Source organism: Schistocerca serialis, chromosome 7, assembly GCF_023864345.2.
Source record: "Schistocerca serialis cubense isolate TAMUIC-IGC-003099 chromosome 7, iqSchSeri2.2, whole genome shotgun sequence".
Classification (NCBI taxonomy): Eukaryota; Metazoa; Arthropoda; class Insecta; order Orthoptera; family Acrididae; genus Schistocerca; species Schistocerca serialis.
Genome location: NC_064644.1, coordinates 227,945,957 through 227,960,262, shown reverse-complemented (window position 1 = coordinate 227,960,262; position 14,306 = coordinate 227,945,957). Strand labels below are relative to the sequence as shown.

General features: G+C 39.7%; 1 protein-coding gene across 4 annotated transcripts in view; it reads left to right on the top strand.

Moving 5' to 3' along the window:
• The window catches only part of LOC126412251 (T-complex protein 11-like protein 1), a 133,217-nt gene that overhangs the window by 42,904 nt on the left and 76,007 nt on the right, over positions 1 to 14,306 (top strand). For all 4 annotated transcript variants that reach the window (XM_050081749.1, XM_050081751.1, XM_050081752.1 and 1 more), the window contains one exon: positions 1,463 to 1,642. In XM_050081749.1, the coding sequence (XP_049937706.1) occupies positions 1,463 to 1,642 (180 nt within the window). The remainder of the gene's footprint in view (positions 1 to 1,462; positions 1,643 to 14,306) is intronic.

The window sequence follows — 14,306 nt, the reverse complement described above, 5'->3', positions numbered from 1 at the left end:
AAATTAAAACACCATGTGTGATTTGGCAGTTTTACTTTAAGAAACAGCAAAAATGTAGTAAGCGACGAACTTTTTCGCTTTCATCATTTTGTTTGGGTTATCAACAAGAAAAAGTTTCTTAAAGATTAGAAATTAAGTATAAAGTTGCTGCAAGTCATTAAGCACTCTCACTCTCAAATACTGAATGAATAAATTATGGGTAATTTTGTGTTGTGGACGTAGTTCTTTTTTATCCCTATCCGTTGATAGGTACATGGTTCTTATCCTCACAATGATTCCTTCCAGACTGTTAATAGTATGTGTACAAAGTTTTAGGTGGAGATGTGGTACATACAACATGTACATGCATACATTCATTTTTATGAGTGTAATTAGTCTAAAACATATCTTAATTACTCTGAGAGTTTTCACTACTTAACATTTACATTTCCTAGGCATGAGTGTATTACTGTCACTGGGAAAGCTCTAAAATTGAACTTTAGAGCAGTAATGGAATGTTCAAATTTGGTCAATAGACTTTATCGTAGAATCTTCATGACATGTTAAATTGTTATAAATATGAACTTGTAAACAGCAGTATCCAAATGATTAATTTGGTTGTTTTTAGGAACACTTCAATAACTGTACTACTTTCTAATGGCAACAATCAAATTATAATTTACTTGTCTATCTTCTGCTGAGATTCAGTGTTGAGTACAGCTGACATTACTAGTCTGGATGATCTTTCTTGTAACCTCCCTGTCTCTAACTTCAGATAAAAAGCTGGCTCTTAAGAATTTTCAAAATTTTAGAGCGTACTGCCTAGGGAAAAGTTACGTATGATCACCTTAATAAACTAGTGACATAACTTTTAACTGAAGTAAAGGTTTGTGATGCTTTTTTTGTAACGCTTCCCTAAAGCAGTCTTGGACTAAATCTTCTACTCCCAATTCTTACAACATCACTTGCAACATGTGCTTCTCTCCATTTAGACTATAAGTCTCTGTTCAGTATCAATTTGTTTTACTATTTGTCAATATCCTCCAACTGTTATTCACTTACTTCATTCTCTCTCTGCAGTTTTGTTTATCTTCCGTTTAAAAAGAAGTTTTTACTGTTTTCAGTGTTTCTTCTATCTTTTGTTGACTGCGTACATTGATGTGCTTTTTGCTCAGTGTGTACTGCCATTTTTTATTCTGTTCCTTCTCTTCATAAATGTACCTGAGGTATGCTTTTACTGGGTTATCTGACTTTTATTTACAAAGTAGTGCACACAGTAAGTCTGCTTGTCCATTCAGCTTTCAGAAAAGGGTTAATGATGAAAAAAATATTTTTGTTTGTTATTCCCAGTATCATTTGTAAAATTTTTATGTAGCTATCTTTTCATTTGTGTCAGTCTACTCTTCATTTTCCTGCTTAAGACTGATAATAAAATATTAATTTCCTTATTTATTTAGTATATTTACTGGCATTTCATTTTCAGATTGAGGATTACACCAGGATATGCTTTACCGGTACCAGGTATCGCAGCATCACCACCGAAGTTTGTCTCACTGGAAGAGATTATGCAAGCTGCAAAAGGATTGAATAACATGGCGCTTGCTCATGAAATTGCAGTTGATAAAAATTTTGAGTTGCAAAGACTAGATCCACCAGAAGACAGGTCAGTAACCTCTTCTTCACACACACACACACACACACACACACACACACACACACACACACACACACAGAGAGAGAGAGAGAGAGAGAGAGAGAGAGAGAGAGAGAGAGAGAGAGAGAGAGAGAGAGAGAAGTGGGGGGGCTGGGGGGGGGGGGGAGAGAGAGAGAGAGAGAGAGAGAGAGAGAGAGAGAGAGAGAGAGACTAATCAGTCACAGCATTATTGATGAGTAATTTAATGAAGCAGTAATATCTAGGGTAGGATGTGCTGTGGAAAAAAAATCGTAGTACATCTTTATTGTTGGCTCTTCTGATCCAACATCAAGGCCTTCTTGCTGTGGCCTTTACCATTTCAAAATAAATGTGGGAAATTCTGGCACTAAATAAGTTCATTACCTTAGGTGTGTATAATTGTATATTAAGTAAAGTTGCGGTGATAGGTGGAAGAATTCACTGGTATTTAGAGTCACTGTCATGCTTATAACTGTTCGGACCTGCCCCTCTAACATTACCATTTGTGTTCATAACGTATTTTTGCTACAGTGCTATCATTAGCGAAGCCTATATCCTGAGTACATTATTTACTGCATGCAGCTGTGACTGACATTCTTCATTGTTTGAGGCATACATGTCATTTTTTAACTGCATGACCTGTCTCCTCTGTGTACCCTTTATCACACTTCACCTAATTTCATACACAGCTGTGTTGGTTCTGGCTAGTCTCTTATCCATCAAAATAGATTTTACTTTGTGGTTGCTGTAAAAAATGGCTTTTAAATTTTTACATTGAAAAATCCCTAACAATTTATCACATTCTTTATAGATGGCAGAAAGTAAATTTTTGTAGTGCTCTCTCTTCTTGTGCTTTCTTGCCTACTGTTTTCTTTCTGCTGAGCTTTGTCTACTGATTTTTATGTGTAGCCATTTGTTACCGGTCTAATACGCAACCACTTCATCAATGTGAGAAACGACTCTTAAAGTGGCAGCGATATTATTTGTGAGGCATGTAGTTCCACTTTTGGCTGCTACCACTAGGGGTTACAACAAACACATCACATAAGGGTGTTCTTTGAACCTCTACAGGATACAAACACACAGCCTGGGAGCAGGTTGGCATTTTGAACCTCTGCTGTGAAGCCTTCATTATGCTGAGTAATGAATGCAAGTGTTACCTCTCCCTTCAGCATCCGGAATTTGATTTGGAACTCTTGTTTCATGTTGTGTTGTTTAATAATAATCTGGCTTTTTTTCATTTGTACTGATTTGTGCTCATATTTCTTGCAGTCATGTTATTTACTCTCGACTGCATTTCAGCCATTGACTTTGCATTTATTTTGATTAGTAGCAGTGACCTCTCTAGATTGTCTTAAGATATGACACATATGTGGCAGGAAGGAAACTGTTGTGTGTTGATTGCACTTCATGGATACATAGTTCATTGAAAAAGGCAGCAGCAGCTGATGCTACAGTTGCTGATGTTGCAACAGCAGCAACAACAAGAACAAATTCAGTGGTAGTTCAAGATACTACATACATAGCAGAACAATTTGGTGAGGTGCATAGCTGAGGGAGACAACAGTCTGCCAGTTGGCATCAACACCAATGGTTTGTACACCAGCACCTACATTTCTGCTATTTGAGGTTCAGTGGAAACTGTTGTTTTGCAGGCTAATAACCTTTCTGATACCCACTTTCAATCTGTCTTGTTATTGTCTCTTTTAGTCACATTTACGGGATGGTTCACAAATGACGACCACTCATAGAATCTTTTGGTTTTGAAACTCAAACATGTGTTGTGGCTGCTAGTTTATGTGTCAACTGGTGTCAGAAGAAAGTGAACCACTCATATTGAAGTAGGACTTCAGATCGCAAATGACAAGAAATAATTATCTAGACCTGGATGAGAAATTATCTTGGCAATTATTCCTATTCTTACTTTTATTTTCTCAATGAAATTTAATTAAATTAAATAATCTGAAATAGTGGAGAGACATATTTAACTTGACCATGAGACGGCCAGAGAAAACCATGCATCACAGATTAAGAATGATTTATGAGTGATCTTTCAATAATACAGGTATATCTCTGAGCTCAGCTCTTCTTCTTGTGCTTCTTGAGTGCAGGCAGACATCATGGACTGTCAGTCATGAGTCATCAGTTACCAAGGCAGTAAGGAAATGGGAAGCAATGTCACGTCGTAGTGTGTATAATTGCAATTTTGCTTTCTGCTCTGAAATTTGTATTAAAAATATGTACTTCCATGAAAGGAAATAATAAGGGAGTTACAAAAGAGAAAAATGCATATCAGAAATTATTTCAAGTTGTATCCCAAAAGAGCCTTACAGAAAAAGAATTCTGCAACAAGGAAATGAAATCCATACAACTGCATGGCAATCGAACTTCTACACAGGAACTGACAAACAATTCATACATCATCACCTCTTATACAAAGTAAGAGATGAAAGGTACTGTCATAACAAATTAGCAGAACTTGTAACCATAGAGAACAGTTCTGTATATATATAAAAAAAAACAAAACAAAACAAAACAAAAAAACAAAAAAAAAAGCAAAAAAAAAAAAAAAAACTCTTTATGAAGCTGGCTGGCTGAATTGTGCTGCAATTGGGAACTAAATGACGGTATCCACAAGTATCAAGACATCCAATTCATCACATTTAAATATAGATATAAACTCTCGTTTATATGATTAAATAATCTCTTTATTACTCACTTTTTTATAATTTAATTACATTTTTTATTTGATTCTGCTACAATATCAATCCTGGTCGACCAACCTACCCTGTCTTAGTTGACTGAAATTTTCTACACTCACAGTATAATACAAGTTATACCAAATCTTTAACCTAGAATGTGGTGATGTGTGTAGCACATGGCAAGGAAGTTCTTGCTAGCTTTCTTAAACAGTATAACCCTAATTCAAACAAGGTTCTTCACATAGCTTTATCATTTGAAATTATGGGCAGCAGTAGCCGACCAAGACAGACGCAGCAACAGGGAAGTAAACGGCTTTTATCATCTATGAGTTCCTAACCAGGAGCGAATTTTATTATATCTGTGTGCTTTAATAGTTCAGTTTCTTGTGCTTCTGCATGTAAATTTAATATCTAATAGACACAGTTGTCGCGTTTTTGTTTGTGTTGGAAAGTAAACTGATTTTGTGACATATTAAAAGTTCTAATCAGGGGCAAATTATTTAGTTTCACCTGAGTGCTTCGGTAGACAGGTTTCTGAATATCTTCTTATTACTAGAAACAGTCTGTGCGTTTTCGTCAGGGCCTACAGTAGAGTTGCGCAACACATGCCGATAGTCCATTTATCTGCAAAGTTTAGTTTTCCGTGGCCTTTAGTATGGATAGGGACTGCAATTGTTGTGTGCAGAAGTGAGCAAAGTTGGTGACACTTCGCTCTCAGCTTCAGGCTGTGATGGCTTTGGTTACACAGCTTGTGGCTGCAGTGTATGGGCACCAGTGTTGTGGGCCGGCTGTGGGGGATCCAACAGACGTCAAGCACGTTAGAGTCCTCCGATTGGCCCTCACCAGTGGCCAACCCAGTTACTGCTGGCACCAAGGCTGACCCCTCACCTGTGGTTGAGTGAGAGGTCGCCCCGAGGCGAAGCAGGTGGCGAAAGACTTCCCAAGCGGCCGCACATAAGGCCTCCCCGGTTTGTCTGACAAACAGGTTCCAGGTGCTGTCTGTGGCTGACACTGTCACTGAGCCAGATGCTGTTGCCTGTCCTGTCTCAGAGGAAGAGGAAACCACTCAGCCTGCAAGATCTGGGCAATCGCAGAGGGTGGGATTATTGGTAGTTGGAAGCTCCAACGTTAGGCCCGTTATGGGTCACTTTAGGGACTTGGCTGACAAGGAGGGTAAGAAATCCAATGTGCACTCCGTGTGCATAACAGGTGGAGTCATTCCAGATGTGGAGAGGGTCCTCCTGGATGCCATGCAGAGCACAGGGTGCAGCCAGCTGCAGGTGGTGGCTCACGTCGCTACCAATGATTGTCACTTTGGATCAGAAGAGATTCTCTCTGTTTTGGAGCAGCTAACAGAAGTGGTAAAGGCTGCCAGTCTTGCTTGCAAGATGAAAGCAGAGCTGACCATTTGCAGCATAGTCAACAGGACCCATTGGGACCTCTGGTACAGAACCGAGTGGAGGGTCTGAATCAGAATCTCAGACGGTTCTGTGACCGTGTAGGCTGCAGATTCCTCGACTTGCACCAAAAGGTGGATGGGTTTTGGGCTCCGCTGAATAGGTCAGGTTTCCACTATATGCAGGAGGTGGCTACATGGGTAGCAGGGGCTGTGTGGCGTGGACTGGGCAGTTTTTTGGGTTAGAGGGTCTCGGGAAAACACAAGAAGGGCTTCAGTCACAAAGGGTGCAGGCTGAACACAGGAAGAACGTAGATACAGGAACCTTTGGTATAACAGTTGTAAATTATCGTAGCTGTGTTGGGAAAGTACCATAGCTCCAAGCACTAATAGAAAGCACTGATGCTCAAATCGTTATAGGCACTGAAAGGTAGCTAAAGCCAGATATAAGCTCAGCTGGAATTTTTGCTAAGGACCTAATGGTGTTCCAAAAGGATAAGCTAAACACAGTTGGCGGTGGCGTGTTTGTTGCTGTCAGAAGTAGTTTATCTTGTTGCAAAATTGAAGTAGATTCTTCCTGTGAGTTAGTATGGGCAGAGGTCAACGTTGGCAACCGGGATAAAATAATAATTGGATCCTTTTACCGACCTCCCAATTCAGATGATACAGTTGCTGAAAGGTTCAAAGAAAACTTGAGTTTGATTTCAAACATGTACCCGACTCATACGATAATAGTTGGTGGTGACTAATTTACCCTCAGTATGTTGGTGAAAATACATGTTTAATTCCGGAGGTACGCATAAAATATCATCCGAAATTGTGCCAAACGCATTCTCTGAAAATTATTTAGAGTAGTTAGTTCGTGAGCCCACGCGAATTTTAAATTGTTGTGAAATCACACTTGTCCTCTTAGCAGCAAATAATCCTGAGTTAATAACGAGCATCAAAACCAATTCAGGAATTAGTGAACACAAGGTTGGCATAGCGAGACTGAATACTGTAATCCCCAAATTGTCGAAAAATATACCTATTCAAAAAAAGCAGATAAAAATTCACTTGACGCCTTCCTGAGAGACAATCTCTGTTGCAGAAACAACTAAACAAACATGCCAAATTTAAACAGACGCAAAATCCCCAAGATTGACGATCTTTTACAGAAGCGCGAAATTTAGCGCGGACTTCGATGCGAGATGCCTATAACAGTTTCCACAACGAAACTTTGTCTCAAAACCTGGCAGAAAATCCAGAGAGATTCTGGTCGTATGTGAAAGTATGTTAGTGGCAAGAAACAATCAATGCCTTCTCTACCATGATAGCAATGGAGATACTATCGAAGACAGTGCTGCCAAAGCAGAGTCACTAAACACAGCCTTCCAAAATGCCTTCACAAAAGGAGATGAAGTAAATATTCCAGAATTTGAATTGATAACAGCTGTCAACATGAGTAATGTAGAAGTAAATATCCTCGAAATAGTGAAGCAACTCAAATCACTTAATAAAAGCAAGTCTTCTGGTCCAGACTGTATACCAATTAGGTTCCTTTCGGATGATAATGCATTAGCTCCATACTTAACAATCATATACAACCGTTTACTCGACGAAAGGTCCATACCCAAAGACTGGAAAGTTGCACAGGTCACACCAATATTCAAGAAATGTAGTAGGAGTAATCCACTAAAGTACAGGCCCATATCGTTAACGTCGATATGCAGAAGAATTTTAGAACATATATTGTGTTTGAAGAATACGGTATATTGACACACAGTCAACATGGGTTTAGAAAACATTGTTCCTGTGAAACACAACTATCTCTTTATTCACATGAAGTGTTGAGTGCTATTGGCAAGGGATTTCAAATTGATTCCGTATTTCTGGATTTCCGGAAGGCTTTTGACACTGTACCACACAAGCCACTCATAGTGAAATTGCGTGCTTATGGAGTATCGTCTCAGTTATGTGACTGGATTTGTGATTTCCTGTCAGAGAGATCACAGTTTGTAGTAACTGACGGAAAGTCATCGAGTAAAACAGAAGTTATTTCTGGTGTTCCCCAAGGTAGTGTTATAGGCCCTTTGCTGTTCCTTATCTGCATAAACGATTTTGGAGACAATCTGAGCAGCCGTCTTCGGTTGTTTGTAGATGACGCTGTCGTTTATCGACTAATAAAGTCATCAGAAGATCAAAACAAACTGAAAAATGATTTAGAAAAGATATCTGAATGGTGCAAAAAGTGGCAGTTGACCCTAAATAACAAAAAGTGTGAGGTCATCCACATGAGTGCTAAAAGGAAATCGTTAAACTTCGGTTACACGATAAATCAGTCTAATCTAAAAGCCGTAAATTCAACTAAATACCTAGGTATTACAATTACGAACAACTTAAATTGGAAGGAACACACAGAAAATGTTGTGGTTGGTTGTTTCGGGGAAGGAGACCAGACAGCGAGATCATCGGTCTCATCGGATTAGGGAAGGACGGGGAAGGAAGTCGGCCGTGCCCTTTCAAAGGAACCATCCCGGCATTTGCCTGGAGCGATTTAGGGAAATCACGGAAAACCTAAATCAGGATGGCCGGACGCGGGATTGAACCGTCGTCCTCCCGAATGCGAGTCCAGTATCTAACCACTGCGCCACCTCGCTCGATGAAAATGTTGTGGGGAAGACTAACCAAAGACCGTGTTTTATTGTAAGGACACTTAGAAAATGTAGCAGGTCCACTAAGGAACCTGCCCACACTACACTTGTCCGTCCTCTTTTAGAATACTGCTGCACGACGTGGGATCCTTACCAGATAGGACTGACAGAGTACATCGAAAAAGTTCAAAGAAGGTCAGCACATTTTGTATTATCGCGAAATATGGGAGAGAGTGTCACAAAAATGATACAGGATTTGGGCTGGACATCATTAAAATAAAGGCTTTTTTCGTTGTGACGGAATCGTCTCACGAAATTCCAATCACTAACTTTCTCCCCCGAATGCGAAAATATTTTGTTGACACCGACCTGCATAGGGAGGAACGATCATCAAGATAAAATAAGGGAAATTGTAGCTATTACGGAAAGATATAGGTGTTCATTTTTTCCACGCACTATACAAGATTGAAATAATAAAGAATTGTGAAGGTGGTTCGATGAAGCGTCTGTCAGGCACTTAAACGTGATTTGCAGAGTATCCATGTAGATGTAGATGTATATCAGCTGCACAACATGCATGTTTGGCAGAAGTTTTTTTTTAGACAATGTTGTTTCCTAAAGTCAGGTGTAACATATCATCATCTGTAGATTCTGTGGCACTGTCATACAAGATACAAATAACCTGATTAGTAATGGTATTACAGACTCCTTCTCAATGTTGGCTCAAGCAAATATACAGTGATATGTAGAGCCTATTAAATAACTGTGTGAAAATTTTAAGGTGATTCTACAGGGTAGACCCAGTGACTGTAATGTCATCTGAATGGTTCACAGCTGGTGGCACCGTATGTATAAACTACTCTAAGTATTTTTGTAATATTACTGGAACACTCACAATGCCAAAAGGTAATCTATTATTCACAATAAAGGATGGCAGCCAAAAACAGTTGCAGGATAGAATTTTTTTATTAAAATTCTTGACCAAGGTTTCGGTACATATAAATATACCTTCATCAGAAGTACATTTCCTGAATAGAAATTCCATGTTGTACAAATGGAGATGATATTTTAATTACTGACGACGCCTTTTGGCATAATTGTTTCATTATTCTCCAGTGCATGATGTAATTTTAGTAAGTACTAAAGATTGTGTGCCTGTATTACTTTAACAATTTCACCGTTATTTAAGCTTCTGTTTCTCACTTTCGTTGATATGGCTTTTCTAATGAATGTGTCTTTCTATTCAGGAAATGTACTTCTGATGAAGGTATATTTATATGTACCGAAACCTTGGTCAAGAATTTTAATAAAAAAAATCTATCCTGCAACTGTTTTTGGCTGCCATCCTTTATTGTGAAGAATTTTAACAGTTGCTGCTGCAGCCATGTTTAAAATCTTGTAATCTATTATATTTCAACATCCCGAAAGGCATACTGCTATCAATAAATAGTTTTTATTCTGCAACTGAGGTTAATTATGGGGAATCTTCAGCTAATTATATCAGGTCTCCTGATAATTAGGCATGTAGTTTTTTTGGACACAGTACTGGATAAAAACGCATGAGGGTCATTCAGTACATTTCTTTTCTCAAAGCGAGATCGTTTTATTTGTGACTAGCTGAGAAAAATGGTGTTGCCCAGGTATTTATTTATTCCTATCTTCTATTAGCCCATCTGTTCCTCCCTCCTCTCACTAACTATCTCGTCTTTCCTGTTTTCTCTATCCTCCTCTTCTTGCCTCCCCCTCTTCTGTCCACTGCCTTTACCTCTTTCCCCCACCCACCCACTTTCTATTCATTTCCTGCCCCTCTCTCTGCCCATCTCCTCCTCCCTCCTATCACTGTAGTCTGCTCCTCCCCTCCACGGTCCATCTACTACTCCCACCTCTCTTCATCAGTTTCCTCCTCCCCCTATGTCCATCTCCTCCCCCGTCTATGATGCATATACCATTTAATTGTTATTTAGGACATACATTTAACTTTGCACTTGGATGCACAGGCTTGTGTTTTGGTCTCGAGCTATCATGGAGTACGAGGTGCGTTCAAGTTCTAAGGCCTCCAATTTTTTTTCTAATTAACTACTCACCCGAAATCGATGAAACTGGCGTTACTTCTCAACGTAATCGCCCTGCAGACGTACACATTTTTCACAACGCTGACGCCATGATTCCATGGCAGCGGCGAAGGCTTCTTTAGGAGTCTGTTTTGACCACTGGAAAATCGCTGAGGCAATAGCAGCACGGCTGGTGAATGTGCGGCCACGGAGAGTGTCTTTCATTGTTGGAAAACGCCAAAAGCCACTAGGAGCCAGGTCAGGTGAGTAGGGAGCATGAGGAATCACTTCAAAGTTGTTATCTGAAGAAACTGTTGCGTAACGTAAGCTCGATATGCAGGTGCATTGTCTTGGTGAAACAGCACACGCGCAGCCCTTCCCGGACATTTTTGTTGCAGTGCAGGAAGGAATTTGTTGTTCAAAACATTTTCGTAGGATGCACCTGTTACCGTAGTGCCCTTTGGAACGCAATGGGTAAGGATTATGCCCTCGCTGTCCCAGAACATGGACACCATCATTTTTACAGCGCTGGCGGTTACCCGAAATTTTTTTGGTGGCGGTGAATCTGTGTGCTTCCATTGAGCTGACTGGCGCTCTGTTTCTGGATTGAAAAATGGCATCCACGTCTCATCCATTGTCACAATCGACGAAAAGAAAGTCCCATTCATGCTGTCGTTGCGCGTCAACATTGCTTGGCAACATGCCACACGGGCAGCCATGTGGTCGTCCGTCAGCATTCGTGGCACCCACCTGGATGACACTTCTCACATTTTCAGGTCGTCATGCAGGATTGTGTGCACAGAACCCACAGAAATGCCAACTCTGGAGGTGATCTGTTCAACAGTCATTCGGCGATCCCCCAAAACAATTCTCTCCACTTTCTCGATCATGTCGTCAGACCGGCTTGTGCGAGCCCGAGGTTGTTTCAGTTTGTTGTCACACTATGTTCTGCCTTCATTAAACTGTCGCACCCACGAACGCACTTTCGACACATCCATAACTCCATCACCACATGTCTCCTTCAACTGTCGATGAATTTCAATTGGTTTCACACCACGCAAATTCAGAAAACGAATGATTGCACGCTGTTCAAGTAAGGAAAACGTCGCCATTTTAAGTATTTAAAACAGTTCTCATTCTCGCCGCTGGCGGTAAAATTCCATCTGCCGTACGGTGCTGCCATCTCTGGGACATATTGACAATGAACGCGGTCTCATTTTAAAACAATGCGCATGTTTCTATCTCTTTCCAGTCCAGAGAAAAAAAATTGGAGGCCTTAGAACTTGAATGCACCTTGTAGGACAACAGTGTTTGCATTTTTGTAACCATGATTGTTGTAATTATTTCTTCAATTTCCTGATTCTCACAAAAGACTTTGGAGTTTGTCATTTGACTGTAAGAGAAAACATCGAACAGGATAACCCTTCCAGTCCTTGAAGCCTACAGGCATTACCAGTTGATGGTACTGTTCTGAACTTTTATTTCAAAAAATACATTGTGTCGTGGAGCTCCATCAGTTACCGTTTTGTTTCAGGCTAAAAGTGGTAAATCTGTGTTTCGTGACATGTGTCAGTGTTTGACAAGAAATGGTCACTATCAGCCAAGTAAGCTATTTGGCACATATGTTCCTTCTTTAAACTTTATGCTCTTCAGTTAGGCTCCGAGAGACCTATCAGGCACAAACCTTTGAATGTGTGATCTGGTAAACTAGTACTCCAGCACTATTAACAGAGATGTCAAGTTGAGAACAGAGTTGCTTGATAGTTTTTCATCAGTCACCTCGAATAAGAGTGTTCACATGTTGCAACATTGCAGGCATCACAGCTGTGTGCAGCTGGCCAGCATGTGGGAAATCAGACAGATTTCCTTCTCCTTGTTCTGTTTACGATAGACACTTCGCCCAGAGACTTAGCATGCTTCTATCTATAATAACTGGTTATAGTGCTGCCATGTACTAGGAGATACTGAAAATGTGTGTGGTGGTGAGGGAATGTTTAAGCATGTTGCAAACAAAATTACAGTTATTTTGAACCAAAAGTTGCCAAGAAAACAATTGTTTTGTTTTCCACATTGAACACCCCTCATATGTTAGATTAAGCACTGAAAGATTGCCACAAATCTGAATTGGACAGCAGAGCTTTTTAATTATAACCAAGGGCATCAGCCATGGCTAGATACAATGTGTGTCACAACACCTAATGCCTTTGAAGAATTACTTCCTCAGCACCAAAAGGCACATGCGTAGCCTGTAGAAAACAATAAGTAGCGTTACTTTCAATAATATGAGCATTACAAAGTTTTGTTCACAACCCAGATTAGATTCAGGTAAATCAGAGGTTCTGTGAACCTACAGGTATTTAAAAATTCTCTAATTACAAGAACAATCAAGTTAAGAGTATATTATTCCCTTGCACAGCCAGTTGTTACATATTGGTCAGGAATGTCGATAATGACAAAAGCAGATATGAACAACCTAAGAGCAAAAAAAAATCCTGCAAACAAAATTATGAGCCTGTGAGAGAGACAGAGGGTTGGAGAGCAAGGTATAAAAATGAAATACAACAAAATGAATTAAATTTCAAAGAATACCCTGGTTAAGATATATGGAAAGGATAGCAGATGACAGAATGCCCAAACGAATAATGAAAGCAGACTGTATTCCATTAGAAGGAAGGGCCAAACAGAAGTTAGCAAATAGCGCAAACCAATAGCTCATTCCCCAACATGCTCAATTCAAACCTGGGAAGTCATGCACCAGTCAAATCCCATCCATTACACAACAAATAGAGTAAGGGTTTGAAAACAAACAGATAACAGACTTAAGTTCTGCACTATCAACCATAAATGCTCAAGGATAAACTTTGCAACACATTTAAGGATCATCAGCTCACAAAAATTATTGAATCTCTATTACAAAACAGACAGTTTTATGTAACGGTGGAGGGTAGGAAAAATCGATGGCATTGGCAATAGAATGGTCTCACCCTGTGAAATGTTATGGCTTCTTTTTTTATTTAATCTATAGATAAATGACCAACCAACATCAGACCATATTACCCATTACTTGTATGTCTATGATTTGGTTATTACCTCAAGAAAAGAGCTTTAGGAAAGTAGAATGGAAATTGGAAAACTTGTCAAACATCTCATTTCTGAATAGCAGCTAGAGAACTCCCTCAAACCAAACCTCTTAGACAAACTCTGACATACCTGGATGTTATGCTGGATAGATCACTGACATACAAATATCATTGTGATAACACCTGCAAAAAGATTGTTACCAGGAACATCATCTTAGGAAACTAGCAAGTAGTAAATGGGAAGCCATAACAACTGCCCAAGAACTTTGTTTTCCACTATGGAATATGCATGTCCTTCACAATCCAGATTTGCATATGCCACAAAAGCACAATGCAAGCCTAAATGACACATGCAGGCTCACAGTAGGATGCATGAAACCCATACCACTTGGGAAGCCATATAAAGTGGCAAGATTCTAAAATCCTGTATTGTGAATAATTGCACCTGGCAGAGACTCTATACTGAGCTAAATGAGCCGCGTAAGGCCTACCCTGCCTCACAAGAGATTCCCAACAGCAATATATCAAGCTGGAAGATTGGGAGAAAACTGAATTGCATCAGAACAAGTGTAACACTAGTCATAGCAAATCTTATTAAATGAGGCTTCAAAGACATAGACAACAAATGTGATTGGAGAAGTCCAGGACATGAACATCTTCATTGTCCCAACTTCCCCATGAAATTAAATGCACTTTAGATGCCATGGCCTGATACAGGGCTGAAAAAGAAAAGTAAGTTTAATTTAACTGTTTTAAAATTGGGGATACCATTCTTACTTTGAAGGAAAAGATG